At 41.8% G+C, this 19,394-nt stretch overlaps 1 protein-coding gene across 4 annotated transcripts in view; it reads left to right on the forward strand.

Annotated features, from left to right (window-relative positions):
• LOC115074713 (general transcription factor IIH subunit 2) overlaps positions 1-19,394 on the forward strand; it is a 105,659-nt gene that overhangs the window by 16,726 nt on the left and 69,539 nt on the right. For all 4 annotated transcript variants that reach the window (XR_003852326.1, XM_029574469.1, XM_029574486.1 and 1 more), the window contains 3 exons: positions 3,356-3,392; positions 11,423-11,509; positions 16,194-16,244. Coding sequence is in view for 3 of the 4 variants with exons in the window: in XM_029574469.1 (XP_029430329.1) it covers positions 3,356-3,392; positions 11,423-11,509; positions 16,194-16,244 (175 nt within the window). In the remaining variant the exon portion in view is untranslated. The remainder of the gene's footprint in view (positions 1-3,355; positions 3,393-11,422; positions 11,510-16,193; positions 16,245-19,394) is intronic.

A 19,394-nucleotide genomic window follows, 5' to 3' on the forward strand; every position in this document is an offset into this window, starting at 1 on the left:
AGCCCTTATTGGTTGTTTTTCTTCTCCCCTGCTGTTGAAGCAGGGAGCTATGCTGGATATGCTTGAAGTATCAGTTTATTCTTCTCCCATGCTGTTGAAGCAGAGAGCCATGCTGGATATGCATCGAAAGTGAAGTATCAGGCACATTTGGTTTGGGGTAGTAACCGCCGTAACAAGCCAGCTACTCCCCGCTTTGTGAGTGCGAACCCTTTTTTCTTCTCCCCTGCTGTTGAAGCAGAGAGCTCTGCTGGATGTGTGTAGTATCAGTTTTTCTTCTCCCCTGGCGTTGAAGCAGAGAACTATGCTGTATATGCATAGAAATTGAAGTATCAGGCTTATTTGGTTTGGGGTAGTAACCGCCGTAACAAGCCAGCTACTCCCCTCTTTGTGAGTGCAAATCCTTTATTCCACATTTCCTCTTGCTGTTGAAGCTAGAACGATGTTGGAGTCACAGTAAGCATGTGTACGTTTATTGAATAAGGGTATTGTCTCCAGGCAGTAGCCATCATTCTGGCGAGTCACCCACTCTTCATTGGCGGCCTCTTGACTTTATGGATCCACAGTGTTCTTAAGTTCTTAAGTTCTATCAGAGATTCCAAATCTTTCAAAAAAGAACTAAAAACTTGGTTGTTTAGACAATCATTCACAGACTATTTCGAATAACATTAATCCTCATCTTGAGCTCTAATACTTCTGTATTAAATTTCTTCGAACTTAAGATGTAAATTGTATACTGCTAATTTGTTATTCTCTACCTCTGTTGAGTTGTGTTATTCATATTTTTCTGTTCTTACGTTATGAGTTAAAAACAAAACAAAAAACTGTTTCTTGTATGAATTGTTATTTATTTATTTATTTATTTTTAATTTTTATATACCGAAGTTCTTGTAGGGACTACAAATCAATCCGGTTTACATAAAAAGAAGAACTGCTCAACAGAGGGCGGAGCTTTACATGGAACCGAGGAACATATGAAAAAGTATAACTGGTTGACAATTTAACTGGCTGACAATTTAACATAGTGCTAAATAAAGTAATAATTGTTTAACTGGCAATAAAGAAATATAATATTTTATATAAAGCAGTTTAACTGTTTAACGTATCAATAAATATGAATATAAGCAATGCCAAATATATATATGAAATAAAGTAAGTTTTTGAGCTCAAAGGTAATTGTCCAGTTGCAGATTCTTAAAATTAGTACTTGATACAGTGTCCATAATTAGGGTAATTAGGCTACTTTGAAATTCGGAAGTCTGTCCGTCACAGTAAGATTAATCGTCTGGGAAAGCTTGTTACAATGTAAACCGGAGTGAAGGCAATCTGCTATACTTCGGTATATAAAAGAATTTAAATAAATAAATAAATTTATAAAATGCAATAAATATAAAATTAATACAGATTACTAAGGCATTTTTAATGTTAGTAAGAACTTGAAGTAAAAGAAGTAAAATATTTTAAAATGTCACTCATTCATGATGGCTGTTTTAGACTACCCAGAAAGCCATTGTATGGTGCATGTTAAGGCATTATTTATTGATAAGAGTACAACTATAGTAGGGCTTAGATCTATATACCTACTGCCCATCCATGTTAACCTTGGGCCCCCCCCAAAATTCAGTTCTGGCTGTGCCACTGAGACAGTCTAACTATCATTAATGAGATTAGATAAGTAGCCCAAACCTTACAGATGCAGTGAATCTCAGGAATGCTTGAGTCTGGAATATCTCTTCCTCCTCCTTAGCTGCAAACAGTGAGAGTCTAGCAAAATAAAGCCAAGAAGTGAGGATCAATGTTTGGTGAAGTCCAGTGATGTCCGTTGGTATCCGTTTATCCATTAGCCCTTGATTTCTTTGTTCTCACCTTTTTTAAAAGCCTCAGTTTGTATTTCTTAGTGTGATTAATGCAAATAGGCTACAAGATGGACAGTGCATTTGGACCCATTTTGGGCACCCATAGACAGTGGGGGGGGGGGGAGGTTTCCCCTCCTGAATTAATTAGAAGGTGTGGGATAGGCGGTGATTTGACTCCGATGCCACCCCTTCACGTTCAACAGAAGCACAGTGGGGAAGGAAGAGGAGGGTGGCAAGGGATCCCAGATCCTCCTCTCTCCAGTCCTCCCCCTCATTTCCGAGCCGCTTGTTACCTAGAGCAGTGGCGCCCCCATCTGTCAGCTGCAGCAACTTTGAAAAAGCAATTCAGTGCGGGACCTTCAGTTCCGCCCCTCACATAGGTTTCCATAGTAACAGGAGGAGGAGGCGGGGCCACTGAAGGATGTTGAGCACACAACTGCCGCTGGAAGCCCCCGCACTGAATTTCCTTTTCAGAGTTGCTGCGGGATTGGAGCACCGCCGCGCTAGGTAATAAGCGGCTTGGAGGCAGGTTCAAACAGAGGCAAGGCAGTGGTAGCACCACTCCAGCGCCTATCAGAATTTGGCACCAGAGGCAGTTGCCTGTGTTTAAATTCTTGGTCCAGTCCATATAATGTTTGGAGTTTTTTTTTTTTCTTCAAAATAGCTAGTTTAGCTTCTGGTCAAACAGACATTTAACACATGGCTGCTAGAGACATATAATTGAGAAGTTCGTCCTCTGATAGGCTAGGTTTTTTTGTAGAAGACTGAAACTTGAGACTAGCTGGCACTGTGCCTGCCTGGTATGCGGCACAAACCGTTCTTTATTCATAAAGCTGGTCAAATATCCAAGAAGCATTTAGGATGTGACTCCATATTCAGTCATAGCATACAAAAGTCTGTTTAAAAGATTTCCTTGGGCATTGCTTTATTATTGATAGTGTGAGTTGTTCACCCACAGCTCTTGTGAGACCACAATGAGTTATGTCTTCTAGAGGGAAATGAGGAAATATTAAGCTGTTGCACCACTTGTTATTATAATTTATCCTACCTTGGAGGGGGGAGGAGGGGTGGTGAGTAATAATAGCAGGAAAGAATATACTAGAGACTATGACTTCACTGGTGACAGCAGGTGTTAGCCTGGCTTGTGGAGGTGCCATGCTAATCCCTGAAACTTTGCGTAACAGATGTTAATATGATGAAGCTGGCTACTCAGGGCTGTGCCAATTCGATGCTTTGTTACACTTCTGCAGTAGAGGCTTCCCTGTCTCTGCTAAAGTTACTTATGAGGGTTTGGAACACAAAACTTTAGTCAATCATGTGTATTGCTTTCAACTTTCAATTTATTTATGTATGTTAGGGAGAAGGAACTGAAAAGCAGAGTGGCAGTGGTAGAATGTAGGATGTTTTGTGAAGGTTTTGCTGTATTCCACATTAGCCATTGGTGGTGGTGGTTTCTTTTAGTCATTATTTGCTTCTGTTTTATATTTTTTCTGTTTTAACAGGGTCTTTGAACACCGTGGGCAAGTTCGGCTAGGAATGGTACGTTTGCTTCATTAAACGTTATCCTGAATAGGAGGTGCATGATGATTAGAGCAATATGCTGAAAACCAAGGAAATCAGATTCAAATCCCACTTCTTGCATTGACACTCTTTCTGAGCTAGGGCAAGTCTTTTTATCTCCTATTGCCTTAGGGTATACTTAAATTGTAAGCTCTTTTGAGCATGAACTTAGAGTATCTCAATATCATTGTACAATGCTTTGTACATCTAGTAGTGCTATTAAAGTAAGTAATATTGTGCCATAAAGAGTTATAAATTTCAAGGATCCAGGAGGAAATGGAAAAAGTAAAGAAATATTAACTGTTCCAGTAATGGAGACCAGAGCTATCCTGTAAGATAATTCTCAAGCAAATCTCTGAGCTCTGAATTGACACATTTGCAAGCTAAGAGACAGGACTGGGGGCACAAAGCAGTATAAACTTTAACATTTATTACCAAACTGGTTAAAAAAGCTCTTTTTATCAAGTACAGTTTTTCAAAATATATTATATTCCTGGACATCTTGTTTCAGTGTAACAGAACATTTTCTTAGCGTCCAGTCAGATGAATCCAGAGCAAATGAGTTATGCACCTCTACCAGCAGATGGAGATGGAGCAAACTGATGTCACAGTATATATACCCCTGCAATGACATCAGCCTGCCAATATTTTCTGTCTCCAGCAGATGGTGGACGTACATCTCCCTACTGGGGATTGCTTAATTTTTTCAAAGGAGAATTAAGGATATTACATTGCCCTGCTCTCCTGCGGTGATACCAAAAGGTCCCTCTCCCAGTTGAGAATTACTGAGGTGACTTCCATGCTCCCTCAGATGAGTGCCTTGGTCCGGTAGCTGGTTTTTCAGCTGGCATGGACTTAGCTGATAAGTGGCTGAAAGGCAGCGGGTGCAGGAAGCCGAGCACTGTGGTGACGGCATATGCCCTCTCCCCCCACAGCCGGAGACCGTCTCTGTACTCAGTCAGGAAAGGCTGAGCTCAGGTAAGTTTAAAAAAAAAAATGTTTGCAGAGACGTAAAAGGAGGCTTTTCTGAAGCATAAGGTTCTCTCTTTTTTTTTTTTTTTTTTCCAGTCTCCGTGCATGGCTTGCTGTTCTAACGTTCATCCCACTCTGTGGGAGGTTGAGGGACGTGGGCAGCCTGGTAGGTTGAGCAGCCTCTTTAGGATAGGCCCCGCTCTGATGCTTTTTCACTGCGCGCCATGAGGTAGGCCACAGTGGCTTTTTGCGCACTTTTCTTAGGCTGCCCTCTACAGGATTGTTGGTTCGGCGTGTGCGTCTAGCTGTACATCCAGGTTGTGCATCCAGTGTTTGGACGCTTAGTTGGGCCTTGTATTCCATGCGTCTATGTTAAGCAGCGCCTTAAGTAACCCACACACTTATCTGAGCGCCCAAGTTTCATTGTGCGCTTACATTGTTTTTACGGTGCTTACGTTTTAGGATGCATAGGTGTGAGACGCCTAGTATTTTTGTCTGTACAAAAAAGACAGACCCATGCCTCTGGCCTCCGCTTAAAAACACTGTCTGCCATAATGGCACCTAAACCTAAGCGCCTTTCTCTTTGCACTGGCTGTCATATTTGGGCATCTCGTGTCAGTGCTGTGTGGAGACTCAGGGGGAATTGCCTTCTGATTTCATTAAGCCTGGTTCTTCCCAGCCAGATAAAGGCCTGGGTACAGATGCCTCAGGTGGGGCGCCTGATTTTGGAACTCCCCTAACTGGTTCCTCAGCTCAGTATGTTTGCTCCAAGTACCTCCTGGATTGGATGCTTCTGCATTTTCGTGGATAGAGTTTCTTTTCATGGATTGCAATTCTTTCTTCAGCTAATACTCACGGGATGGAATCGCAGGTACGAACCTTGCCGGGATCTATTGTTAAGCGCCAGAGTACTGCTAAGAGTGGCAGCAGGACTTCCCAATGGAGGTCCGGATGGCACAGATGACGCCAAACCTGACTCCCTTGAGGATGGTGAAATTCCTCCAGGATTAGAACCATATAGAACTATGCTATGGTTCTTTCATAAGGGCAAACTGCCAGCTCTAATTTCCCAGACCTTGAAAATGCTCGGAGTTCCTGGGGCAGATGCTGTGATAGAGCCAAAGAAAAATCCCATTTTGGTTTCCTTGCGTGAGGCCTCGTGGTTTTTTCCCCCGCGATGGATGCCATTTAAGAATTAATTGATCTTGAGTGGGGTACCCCAGAGGCTAATTTCAAAGGGGGTTGGGTTTTGGAAGGCCTGTACTCTCTCTGGATCCAGTGGCAAGAGAGCGTTTACATTTTCCGAAGGTGGATGCACTTGTGTGTGCAGTCTTCAAGCGGACCACTATTCCCATAGAAGCAGCGGCCTTGAAAGATGCTCATGATAGGATAGAAACTATTCTTAAGCAAGCATTTGATGCTGTGGCAATGACCTTGCAGATTGCTTCTTGTTGTTCCTTGGCGGCTCAATCTTGTTTGCTTCTCTCCCAGGAGGTCGATGACTCTGGGGTGAACTCCAGGGAAATTATGGAGCCAGCTGCTGCTATTCTAGCAGATGCGGGCTGTGATTTGGTCCACTCTTCAGCCAGAGGAGTGGCTTCCATATTAGTGGCTAGGTGTCAGTTATGGCTGAGAAGTTGGTCGGCCGATGCGACCTCCAAGGCTAACGTTACCAAATTGTCCTTTAAAGGCTCGCTATTATTTGGGAGTGAGTTGGAGAAACTGGCCAGTAAATGGGGCAGATCTCCAGTTCCTCATTTGCCAGAGGATTAGAGGCAGATGTCGCACTCTTTTTAACATGAGAGATCGTACTAGAGGAGCCAGGCATTTTCGTCCCTATTGGGGAACGACCCTTCAGAGAACGCGACCTTTTGGTAGGTCTCAGTCCTTTCTTCCCTGACAGCCAAGAAGGGGCGCTGGTTCGGGTAATGGTACCTCCTGACCCTCCCAATGAAGGTTTGCCGATACACCCCCAGGAACAGGAGATAAGGGGATGCCTCTCTCTCTTCTATCAGAGGTGGGTCGAGATCACATCAGATTAATTGGTCCTGGAGGTGATACGAGAAGGATGTGCGCCGGAGTTTCGCAGTGCTCCTCAGGACGTGTTCGTGGTGTCTTCCTGCCACTCATCACAGAAGAAGCAGGCAGTAGAAACTACATTGGCAAGGGCCCTCAGTCTGAGGGCTGTGGTTCTAGTGCCCACGTCTCAAGAAAATACGGGTTGATATTCCATTTATTTCATTGTGCCCAAAAAGGAGGGCTCCTTTCATCCCTTGCTGGATCTCAAAGGTGTCAAACATAATCTCCGAGTGATGCGTTTTCACATGGAAACATTGCACGCTGTAGTAATGGCCGTGCAGTTGGGAGATTTTCTAACCTCTTTAGATCTGTCTGAGGCATACCTTCATATTCCCATCCGACTAGAGCATCAACGCTTTCTACGGTTTGCAGTTCTGGGACGCATTATCAGTTTTGAGCCCTGCCCTTTGGTCTGGCCACTGCCCCAAGGACCTTTTCCAAGGTAATGGTAGTAGTGGCAGCAGAATTGAGAAAAGATGGGATCCCTGAACACCTGTATTTAAATGACTGGTTGATTCGAGCCAAGTCACTGGAAAAGAGCTGCAGAGTGACCCACAAGGTGATCTCCCGGTTGCAGGAGCTTGGCTGGGTGGTGAACCTGGCCAAGAGCAGTCTTTAGCCAGTTCAGTTGTTGGAATATCTCTGAGTTCGGTTTGACCCGAGGCAGGGCAAGGTTTTCCTGCCAGAAACACGCATTCAGAAGTTGTCACAGCTCTGTTATTGAACACTTGCGCCCAACTATATGGTCCTACCTGCAGGAACTTGGATAAATGGTGGCAACCCTGAAAGTGGTCCCATGGGTGAGGGTGCATATGCGTCCTCTTCAGCACTCCCTACTTTCTTGGTGCAACCCGCAGTCTTAGGATTATTTGATTCGGCTCCTCCTGCCAGTGGAAGTCTCCTCCCAACTGCAGTGGTGGCTGCAAGTGGATCATCTATGGAAGGGACTTTCCCTAGCACCATCAGACTGGCTAATATATTGACAATAGATGCAAGCCGTCATGGTTGGGATGCTCATTGTCAGGAGCTGATGATGCAAGGGAGCTGGAATACAGAAGAATCTCTCTGGAGATCAATCGACTGGAAGCCAGGGCGATCCGGTTGGCATGTTTGTAGTTCAATGACAGGCTGCAGGGGCGGTTGGTACGGATAATGTCGGCAATGCAACAACTGTGGCTTACATCATTTGGCAGGGGGGAACCAAGAGCCAGCAAGTATTGCAGGAAATAGATCAGCTTATGGAATGGGCAGAAGTGCTTTGCCAGATGATCTCAGCCTCACACATCACAGGAAAAGACAATGTAAGAGCAGACTTTCTCAGCAGAGAGAGTCTGGACTCAGGAAAATGGGCTTTGTCCAGCTGATTCTGGATCGCTGGGGTTCCCCGTTCCTAGACCTCTTGGCGACTTCTCGCAATGCAAAAGTTCCGCGATTCTTCAGTCGCAGGAGAGATCCAAAATCATTGGGAATCTATGGCCTGGTGCAGGAGTGGCTGGAGGACTAGTTGCTATATGCCTTTCCTCCATGGCCCATGTTGGGCAGATTGATCCGAAGGATTGAGCATGACAGATGGGTGGTGCTCTTGGTTGCTTCGGATTGGCCTAGGAGGTCATGGTATGTGGATTTGCGTCGGCTCCTGAGGGATTCCCCCCTTCAACTTCTGGCACACTGGACCCTGCTAAGTCAGGATCCAGTTCTTCACAAAGATCTGATTCGATTTTGTCTTACGGGATGGCCCTTGAGAGGGCTCGATTGCTGAAATATAGATACTCGGTGGCAGTGATTTCCACTTTGCTTAGAGGTAGGCCAAGGAAGTGGAGAACTTTCTATGTGGGAATTTGGCGATTTGTTTGAGACCTGCTGTGAGGATCGAGGTACTCTTCCTCATTTGGCTAAGATTCTGCTCATTTTTTAATTTTTCCATGATGGTTTGAATAAAAGTTTGGCCCTTAATTCCTTAAAGGTGCAAGTAGCAGCTCTTGCCTGTTTCAGGGGCCAGGTGAATGGTGGTTCCTTATTGGCTCATCCTGATGTGGCTCGTTTCCTGAAAGGAGTGAAACATCTTTGTCCTCCCTTGCGGTTTCCAGTACCCTAATGGAGTCTAAATTTGGTCTTGGATTTCTTAGTGGGTCTTACTTTTAGACCGATGTGTAACCTGTCCTTGCTGTTAATGACCTTGAAAATGGTGTTTCTTGTGGCAATTTGTACTGTGCGGAGAGTTTTCGAGCTGCAGGCCTGATCTTGCCGGGAGCTCTTCCTCCTAGTGATGCCAGGGGTGATACAGCTGCGTGCTGTTCCTTCTGTGGTAGAGGTGCATAACCCACTTGTTCTGGATTCATCTGACTGTCCTAAAGAAAAGGAAATTATCAGGTAAGTAGTAGTTTCTCATTCTTGGGGTATAAGAATATGACAGTGAATAGGCGAATATTTTTTTTTTTTTTAGTTTAGACAATATTTAAACTGCAGAACAGAAAACCTTTGTGTACCTATTTGTTGCAAACTGAAGATAGGTCTACCAAAAGAGTCCTGTATAGTGTTTTCTTTCTAGCCGTCACACTGCTTGTACTAAGCCCCATGGCTGATGTTTTCCTCCATTTCCACTCTGCCGCCAGCCAGCCATTGACCTGCTCTCCTCCCTGCTGAAGTCATTTGGGGGTGCCTTTTTAGGCTCCCCCCATAAGGGAGTAGGTTACCCCCAAAGATGGAAACTTACCGGTGGTAGTTAGGGGATGGTAGTTTTATTAGGGAGTATATTAAGGTGGAGATGGTTGTAGATTAGGATCGGGATTGTTTAGAATTTAAATTGGTTTATCAATGTGTGAGTTTTGGTAAGGAGTGCAATTTTGATCTATTGCTATAGTTTTGTTATACAGTTTGTTCCAGTTCCCTAGTGAGAGTGGGGGAAGGGTCAGATTGTAGTATTGTGTTTTTATGTTGATGTAATTTGTATTTATTTTTTTATGATTATATTTAATTGCTTGTACTATGTATGTATGCTCTTAGGCCTATTGTAATCTGCTTTGCCTGGAGAAAGGTGAGAATATGCTATAATAAATATATTGGGCTGCTCCCGAGTTTGTTAGCACCATTCAGCCCATCAGTGCTTGGAGCCCGATCCCCGCATGCTAAGCTTGGTGGTGTAAATGTTGATGTTCTATAATGGAGGCTATTTTCCTTTTGTAGCCTGCTGTATATTTCCAGGGTCAATCAGGAGCACCTATTGAACTCTGTAGAATTTATCACTCTATTTTCTTTCTTTCTCTCTCTCTCTCTGAGTATTGTAAATACTGTGGCTCAACAGAAAGTTTGCACTCCTTTCAGCATTTTTCACATTTTATTATGTCGGTGCATTGGCCTTGCATGCATTTAAATGAAGATATATTTTTTAATACTACTCAATACACCATACCCCCCACACCTTTCAGGGCCAGAAATGTTTTATGGGGGGCAGGGGTGTATGTATCAAAAAAGAAAACAAATCCAGTTGGATAAGTCTCCATCCCCCCCGAGTCAGTGCTTGTTGGAAGCACCTTTGGCAGCAATTACAGCTGTGAGTTTGTTGAGATAGGTCTTCACCAATTTTGCCCACCTAGATTTGTAAGTATTAGACCTTTATTCTTTACAAAACTGTTCAAGATATGTTCGGTTCCTTAGGGACCATTGATGGGCATCAGGCTTCAAGTCGTACCACAGATTTTCAGTTGGATTAAAGGCAGGGTTCTGATAGCTACTCTAGAACATTTACCTTTGTTTTTAGCCATACCAGCATTGTTTGTCTGTATGCATCGGATTGTCGTCCTGCTGAAAGGTGAACTTTCATCCCAGTTTCAGATTTCTTGCAGAGCATACTTTTCTCCATTCGTTATTCCTTCTATTCTGACAAGTGCCCCGGTCCCTGCTGATGAGAAACATCTCCATAACACGATGCGGCCACTGCCATGCTTCACAGTAGATATGTGTTCTCTGGGGATGTGCTATGTTGGGTTTTGCCCCCTCACTATGCGATCTCTTGAGTGTTGCTATATATATACTTCAAATGGATTCAAGGTGAGCTTTCTTGAGGAATGGCTTCCTTTGGCCACCGTACCACACAGGCCAGATTTGCGGAGTGCTTGAGATATTGTTAAATACATGCTTGGCCATGGAAATCTATAGCTCCTGATCTTAGTTGTCTCAGTGATCAGTTTACTCCTTGCTTGGACAACCAGTTTGGAGGGGGCAGCCTGATCTAGGCATGATCTTAGTGATGCCTTACACCTTTCACTTTTTAATAATTGCCTTAAATATGATCTGAGGGATTTTGATGTGTGCTTATGAAGGCGATTGGTTACACCAGAGCTTCAAGTACTTATCTGGCTACAGAAGTACAAGGGATGTAGATGCTTATCCAACCAAGCTATTCAATGTTTTATTTCTACTTCATTTTTTAAGGCATTCTAGGATATATTTTTCACTTGATAGTTGTGAGGTTATGATGTGTGGATACATGGAACTAACACTGTTGTAATGCATTTTACTTCTAGGCTATAAGGTAACAAAAGATGAACATTTTGGAAGGTGGCTTAAACTTTCTATAGCCAATGTATCAACTGCTGGCTCACTGACCAGAATTGAATCCTGAGCCATATCTAGTTAACCCTCTCAGTGTTGCACAGGTTATGCACCTGGGGTTTAGCACTTTGCATTATTATCTTTGGGGGAAGAAAACATTTCAGCTCCCCGCTCTTCAGAGATCCTGAAACTGGGCTTTTCATATGAACGAAACTATGGCCTTGGGAGTCCCTTTTTTTCACTTGCAAGATTTTGGCAGTGAATGGCACTGCTGCTTGCAATCTCACATGGAGAACTAACAGTAACTCACCAAGTGCTTTTTCCATGTATGTAGAGGACCTGGCCAATTACATTAATCTTGATGTGCAGAAACTATTGTGGCATTAATTCATCTCTTGGTACTACAGATGCGTCATCTTTATGTGGTAGTTGATGGCTCAAGAACGATGGAAGACCAGGATTTAAAACCCAACCGGCTCACGTGTACGTTAAAGGTAAGTTTGAAATGTTCACAAAAGCCCAAAAACATCAGGTGCCAGAAATGTATCTATATTAAAGCAACAGTGCGTCCTGCTTTCTGTAAAATCACATTTTGGCAGGGCTAACTTTGCTGTAGTAAGGCAGCTAAGCCTCCTCCAGGACAGTATATTAAAAAAAAAAAAAAAAAGTGATGACCCTTCGTTCCCTTTCCTGCTGCACATAAAAGGTTGAAATAAGTGGAAGGTGAGAAAATGATCAGTGGATCTGTTCCTCTGTCTTTCACTTTCACTGTCTTGCAACTCATTCTGTTCCTGACCATCTATTGGATTCCACTTCTAGACGTGCAGCTGTTGATCCGGAGGATGATAAAATGAGAGAAACTGCAAAAACTGAGGAAGATAGGTGGTCACTAGAGGCTTTCTGATGCCTTCATCTGTGAATAAAGTAAACAAGCTAGCAATTGAGTTAGTCTCTAACAACCACCATCTTATAACATTTTGGGGCCTTATTCATTGAGCTTTTCTTAACTTTTTATAATTTATTGGCATTCAAAAAATACAACTTTGAGAAATAGTTCTTAAGAGGAAATCAGGATACGCACGTGAAATGAAAGAGGAAAAAAAAAGAAAAATATACCATCTTCATTTAGGTGCAATACCAAAACAAGTCCTCAATTTAAGACACAATCCAGAGATAATATAGAAAAGCTAAATATAGACTTTTTTTTTTTTTTTTTTTAACAAAAGCAACCTAACATACACACAAATTGTATTATGAGAGAGAGAAACTAATCCCTGCACTCAAGGGAGTTACAGACTGGGCTTCTTGCACAGTCAATTGACTCTGCTAAAAAAAAACATAGGAGATGTTCTGATAGCTAACTAAACACTTGCAGGGAAATTTAAGGAATAATGAAGCACCCAATTGGAGAACATGTGGTCTTAACAAAAATTGCCTAGGCTTTCTTTGTGTCTCTTTTACTATATCAGCAAACATCCTACTCTTCATATTCAACAATAAATCCTCCCAATGCCTAAAACACATTTTAAATAAACAGTCCCTGTTAGGGTCTAATGCTAAGGTAACAATCAAGGTCGCTGGAACTGCGATCTTATCAGAATTCTCCAGTATCTGAGCTAAATTCAAATTGTCATCAGATATAGGTGAAAGAACAGGGTCATCGGACACCACCTTCTTATAGTGTAAGATAAAAAAATATGTGAAACAGGAGGGACAGATTGTACTGGAACTTTCAATATCTCAATGAAATATCTTTTAAACATCTATACAGGAGACACCAATGGTAGTTTAGGAAAATTAATGAAATGCAAATTGCAGCATTTCATTTTGTCCTCGGTTCTCTAATGTAGATGATAAACTGAGGTTATCTTTAATTTTAGCCTCTTGAACTGTCCCCATTCAAACTAAATCTTTCTCCATCAATTCATGTTTTTTCTCTTTTTCCTGTATTTGCAATTGAAACTGCTCCATAGTCATTTCCAAAATTTGTTTTCCCATCCAGAGGGGCAGTCTGTGGTGAAAGAGATTGTCAAAGTCCTACAATGCCATTCCATACTTACTCCAAAGGTTTTGCTAAATTGAAAATTCCCTGCTCACCTTGTATCCCAGAAATTCCATCAACTGCCTGATGATTGTTGACTCCATTTCTACCAAAATGTGGATACTCCATGAGAGGCAGTACTAGCCACTCCACTGTTACTAGTAAGCGTTGCTGACTGCCAGGACCAATATCTCACTTGCAGTTCTCCCTATATGTGGACTCCAGTCAATGACATCAAGCCTTAGAAACATAGAAGTGATGGCAGAAGAAGACCATGCGGCCCATCCAGTCTGCCCAAAAGCTTTCACAATTATTTTTCTCATACTTATCTGTTACTCTGACTGCTGAGGTCAGGGCCCTTATTGGTAAAGCCTTGACTGCTTGGGAGCAGTGCTGGACAAAGGCTCCCTCCCAGCAGCTGTAACAGAGGTTCTCTCATCGTGGGACTGAGAAAAAGAATGTGGTCTGGGGAAGGAGAAGGCCAAGTTTCCTCTTCAGTTCTTCCCAATAATTTATCCCCACTGTCCAATCCTTGATGTTCAATGAAGGAATCAATTGGGCCCATTGCAGCAGCTGCACTGGGAATTGCAGAGGATGTCCTCAGATGGCCTTTCCTCTTTCTATTAGATATTGCTAGATTTACTAAACAAAGGAATAAACCAGTGATGGGATTGAGAGCTTCACTGAAGGCCACCACTCTCAGATGTTATCTTGCTCTACACCCTTTTCACTAAGAGATCGATATTCAGCACCACTTAGCTGGATAAGTTTGGATTTATCTAATTACGTGGCAGCATTTTAATATTTGATCGTGTTCAGCAGCTACCACATAGCTCAATAACTATTTATTCAATTAAATAGTTATCTATCTAAGTGGTGGTTGGGAAGGAATGTTCTGGCTAAGTTATCATCAGTTGATATTACTCTGTTCATCAAAATTGCTGAACACTTTAAGAATAAAATTACTACAGTATCACAAGAGTTTGCACACCTCCCCTTTCCAAAAGCTCCTCCCCCTCCGACAAAGATTGTACCTGGTCCTCCTTCACTCCCATTGCTTCTTCTACATTAACATTTACTCTTCAAAAACTGAAAACGTCTCTTCCCCATTCAGCCCATGCCCAGAATATCTTCTAAAAGTTCTGTCCAATGTTGCTAGCCCTTTTCTCTGTCAAATATTGAACCAATCTCTTGATTCAGGTATTTTTTCCTGACATTCTCAAACAAACCTCTATTCTCCCCATACAAAAGAAAATAATCACACGATCCCCTGGACCTCAATAACTTAAGACCCATTGCCTCACTCACTTCCCTTGCAAAATTAATTGAATCCATTGTTCTACATCAACTCACTGAATTTCTAACAGATAATGACATTCTTCATCCCAACTAAATGGGTTCCTCATTCGACACTCTTCTCTGTGGCTTCGATTCTAACACTGACTACATTCTTGTACTTCTTGATATCTCCACTGCCTTTGATACTCTCAATCACCAAATTCTTCTCTCTGGTTTACAATCCGTCAGACTTTCTGCCACTGTTCTTAAATGGTTCATGTCTTACCTCGATAATCATCCTCAACGAATTAACATTGTTTCCCATTCCTCTGGCTGGTATTTCCTTTCCTCTGGTGTTCCCCAAGGTTCTTGTCTATCATCTATTCTGTTCAGTATCTACCTACTACTTCTCTGTCAGCTGCTATCTGAATTTAGTATTCAATTCAAAATTTACGCAGTTGATATCCAATTTCTGGTCCCATATAACTCTTCCTGGTCCAATATGCTTTCCACAGTCAGTCTTTACATCACTACAATCAATACTTGGCATTCTTATAACCGCCTTAAACTCAATACCTCAAAAACTGAAATGCTGTTCTTATCTTCAGTCTCTCAGTCTTCTTGCAGCCATCCCCCCACCCCCATCTGTCTCTTAATGGTCTCTAGCTTCATTCTATCCAAAGCTCATAATCTCGGTATATTTCTTGACTATGATCTGTCCATTACCTCTCATATATCTTCACTAGTAAAGAACTCTCTTTTTCGAACTGCACATGCTCAAATGTCTACATCCTCTTCTCTTTCCTCAGGATTTTCGTACTGTTCTCCAATCACTAATTTTCTCAGGACTTGATTACTGCAACGCTCTGTATCTCGGTCTCCCTGACTCTTCACTCCGACCCTTACAACTGATTCTAAATGCTGCTGCCCGTATTTTAATCTGTTCTCCATGGAAAAATCATATAACTCCTATACTGTACTCCTTACATTGGCTTCCAATCAGTTATATAAACTTTTATCTATTATTAATACACTTATTCACAGCCCATCTTCTGTCTGGTTATGCTCCTTTCTCCATATGTACAAACCCTATAGACACGATCCCTAAATAAATGCCTCCTTGATGTTCCATCCATTCGCTTAGCTAGGCTTGACATTACCAGGAAATGAGCCTTTACCGTTGCTGACCCCTTACTTTGGAATTCCATACCCAACTCTTTACGTCAAAATCCCAATTCTAATTATTTCTAGAAAAATATAAAAACCTATCTACTCTCCAAAGCTTTCAGTCTCCACATCACACAACCCAACCAACTGTCTGCTGTCACAGTCAATCATAAATTATTTCACTTGCTTATTTCTGTTAACTGCTGTTTTAGTATTTCATTTGTTTTTATGTCTGATTTTTTAATGTATGTTTTTAACCATAAACTGTTTTGACCAATTTGTATTGTATACAAACAATTTTAAATACATAGATCTAGATAATAGTAATATTTACATTTATTTGGCTTAATTAGCTGGATAAGTTAGACTTGATATTGAACAGGTCTGAAGTTAGTTGGATAAACGTATCTGGGTAACTCTGTTACCTGGGTATATTCAGAGGCACGGCTGTGCTGCAGAATATCCCAGAGAAGTTAGCAGGATATATATCCGGCTAAGAAAATTAGCCGGATAAATTTTCTGAATATGGACCTCTAAGCATGTTTTCCCCCATACACAGAATGGGAGAAGTGCCTTAGTAAATCAAGCTTTGGTGAGAATCTGAGATGGTCAAAAGCAGACAGCTTGTAATGTGGCTATGAAATTTCCATGTTTATTATTAAAATGTCATTCCTTATTCTCCTTCTTTGTAGTTACTGGAGCATTTTGTTGAAGAATACTTTGATCAGAATCCTATTAGTCAGGTATGTATAATGGTGCTGAGAATGTAATGGCTTGGGTGACTATTCGAAATCTTCTTCTAGTTTTCAAGTTATTCCAGCTTGATTGCCATGTGTCTCCATGACTCCTCTCTGATCCGCCTAACATTGACAAGGAAACTGGAACCAGTGTATTTTATCCCCATTAGGTCTTAGCTCTGAGATTTTGGAAGAATATCAGCGATTGGACACTGATGCCTCTGTTCTGGGTAACAAAGTTGGAATCAAGGGTGGATTTGTAGTCACATTTTAGCAAGATATATTGACTCATTATTTTAGCTCTTTTCCCTCCATGATAGGCTTGTGACTTTTTCTTGTAGAGGAATATATGTACAAATGTATAAATTAATAGCCCCCCAAAAATGAAACCAGATAAACAAATTAAGTTATTTTTTACAAACATAAAAATCCTAGTGCCCACACTGTCACGATTAACCTTTAAAGGAGTGAAAAAGCTAGCTCATATCACAAAATGGATATCAACTGCAAGAGGCAGTCATATGTTTTAATTGTGGCTAGCAAAAACCCTCAAAAAATGCTAAGCAAACAATGTAAGAATTTGTATAGTTCATAGATTGTATATGTTGCAAAGTGCACTTGTCAGTCACCCGAAAAAAAAACAGAAAGTAGAAACCTTTGTTTTAGTGCCAGAAATTTTGGGACCTCTGCAAAGAATTATTTTCCCACTCTGGTTCATATTATTTGGAAGGACATATCATGGGCTGGGGATTATTACCTTAGATGAAAGTGTGTTTGTTTTTTCTTTTTTGTTTCTTGCCCTCTTTTTCTATGTATTGGGATAGGAAGGATGGATTAAATTTGAGGTTGATTTTTATTCAGCAGAACAAATACAAAATAAAAGGCATGGCTGTATAAAAGTAAAAATGATACTGACTCAAAAGTATAAATGATACTGACTTCGAGTTGGCTGGACTGAGAAATGCTGCTTGTCAGGGCTGGCAGCTGGTGCTAGTTCTTCATTAGCAAACTCATCAAAGGAAGCACTCAAAGGCGGGCAGAATCCAGTGGCAGGAGCTGGTAATCCACAAACATCACTCCACACAAGGTAACGAACACTCAGGAAGCTCCCATGCGGCCATAAACAGCATCTATACATAACTAGGCATCCAAATATATTACCACACATTTTCTCAAGAATTCCCCCACTGAAACTTTTCAGCTGTTCTTCAGAACATGGAAGATACAGAATAAACCTCAGACATTTTCTCCATTAGTACTTATGAAGTGACTCCCGTGGGGATTAGAAGCTGGCACCATGTTAGTCTGCCAAGCATGGCTTTGGTTTGCTTGCTGGTTTTTTTTCTTTTGGACATGGCAGTTTCCTCTGTCCTGCTCCTTTTGGGCTTCTTGCTCAGTGAAACCCAGGGCTGAGGACTGGCATCAGAATCCTTCATAGATAAGTACCTAGAGATTTTTCCTCTATTTTATAAGAATCCACTCCCTCACCCTGTCCCAATAAATTTAGTCTTTTCATTGAGTGACAGTCCTTGGTAGGGGACAGTACACAAAAGACTTCTTCTGAAATTCAGCCATTAGGTGTCACCCTTTAGCAGAGACCATGAGTTATTCCCCCACCTGGAGGCTTGAATGCTGCATCTGCAGCAGCCCCAGCTGACTCTGGGATAGAACCAACAACCTTCTGTCTTTACCTCTGAAGTACTGGGCCAGCCTCCAAATACTGTTCAAGTGTGTGTATATAGAAGAGGTCTTTTGAACCTCACTTGCATCGTGTATAAGAAACAGTTGGAAAAAAATGTTATGCTACATTTACTTCCGTGAATGGATTGTGAAAAGCAAGCAGAATGGGTTGCAGGATTACCATCTTGTTCTAAGAGAGAGTATGTTTTGTTTTCCGTCGATAAACAGACTGAATAAGCCATGCTCCATGGGTGAAGTCATCAGGTGGCACGTGGCAGAGTTATCTCTCAAATTAGTTAAAGTTTTTGGTGTATTAAGCATGTGCAGGTCTTTCCACACGAATGACTGTTCCAGAACTCTTGTCAGTCTTATTTCATCCATGCTTCGCTCAGATGCAGGAGATTGTCTCTACTTGTTTGGCACACTCACATCTTTTTTGACAAAAAAACCCTAAAAGCATTTTTCAGTGCTACGATGGGTTTGTGCCCTCAGCGAGCTTTAAGTACTATGCCTGCGGATATATCATGTACGTTAAGGATGGCCATGCCTCTTATATTTGCCTGGACCCAGACCATGACCAAACAAGCTGTCGGGACTTCGGCTACATGTCCGCAAGGGCTCAGTTGACAGAGGGCTGAGAAAATAACCTGTCTTCGGATAGACTTCCAACAATGTGCAGATAACTCTTCATTGGGCAGTGCCCAAAGCACCAACCAACACACTGAAAAACAGTATGTTTCACTTAGTGCTCACAACAAATGTGCCCAAAACAATCTTATTCCAGATCCATACGAATGTACACACACATCAAACTAAACAAAGAATCTGGTGTATCCATTAACATCAATATTGCTGGGAACCACGCACAATTTTTATTACGTTTGTAGGACCTCTGTGCTACATGGGTGTGTAACATGTACAACCCATCTGTAGTTTACAGGTCCAAAATTACTTTATTTTACTTGAACCATACTCTTCCTTAGAGTTTTTTAGACAATTTTTAAAGACTTTTTTTAAAAGACTTTACCCAGTATTGGGAATAAATGAGTACGACCTGATAGAAGACTGCAGTGGTGAGACCGGATGCTGCGATTGCGTACTTATACCGGAAGAGGTGCCATGTTTTGACAAAATGGCCGCCGAGGATATCGACGGGAATACAAGGAAGAAGGAACTGTAATTGGAACTGCGAGAATAGTGCTTTTTGGAGACCCTTGAGAACTGGAATCTACACTTTACCCCTGAAGCAGGACCAGGACGGTCCGAAACATGATCGTGTCGGGATGGGACGATGTTATGAGTGCGTCAGAAAATCATACTACAGATGAGTATCATGCTCCGATGAGTGGTCTGAATGTGTATTTGAAGTGAAGAGCTGTTGCTTTCACATACATTGATAGCACGGTATTCCTATGATACCTTGATTAGTGGGGTCTTTGAATAGTTTTATATAAAACAAAGAAAAATAACTTTAAA

The sequence above is a fragment of the Rhinatrema bivittatum genome, chromosome 1, assembly GCF_901001135.1.
Source record: "Rhinatrema bivittatum chromosome 1, aRhiBiv1.1, whole genome shotgun sequence".
Lineage (NCBI taxonomy): Eukaryota > Metazoa > Chordata > Amphibia > Gymnophiona > Rhinatrematidae > Rhinatrema > Rhinatrema bivittatum.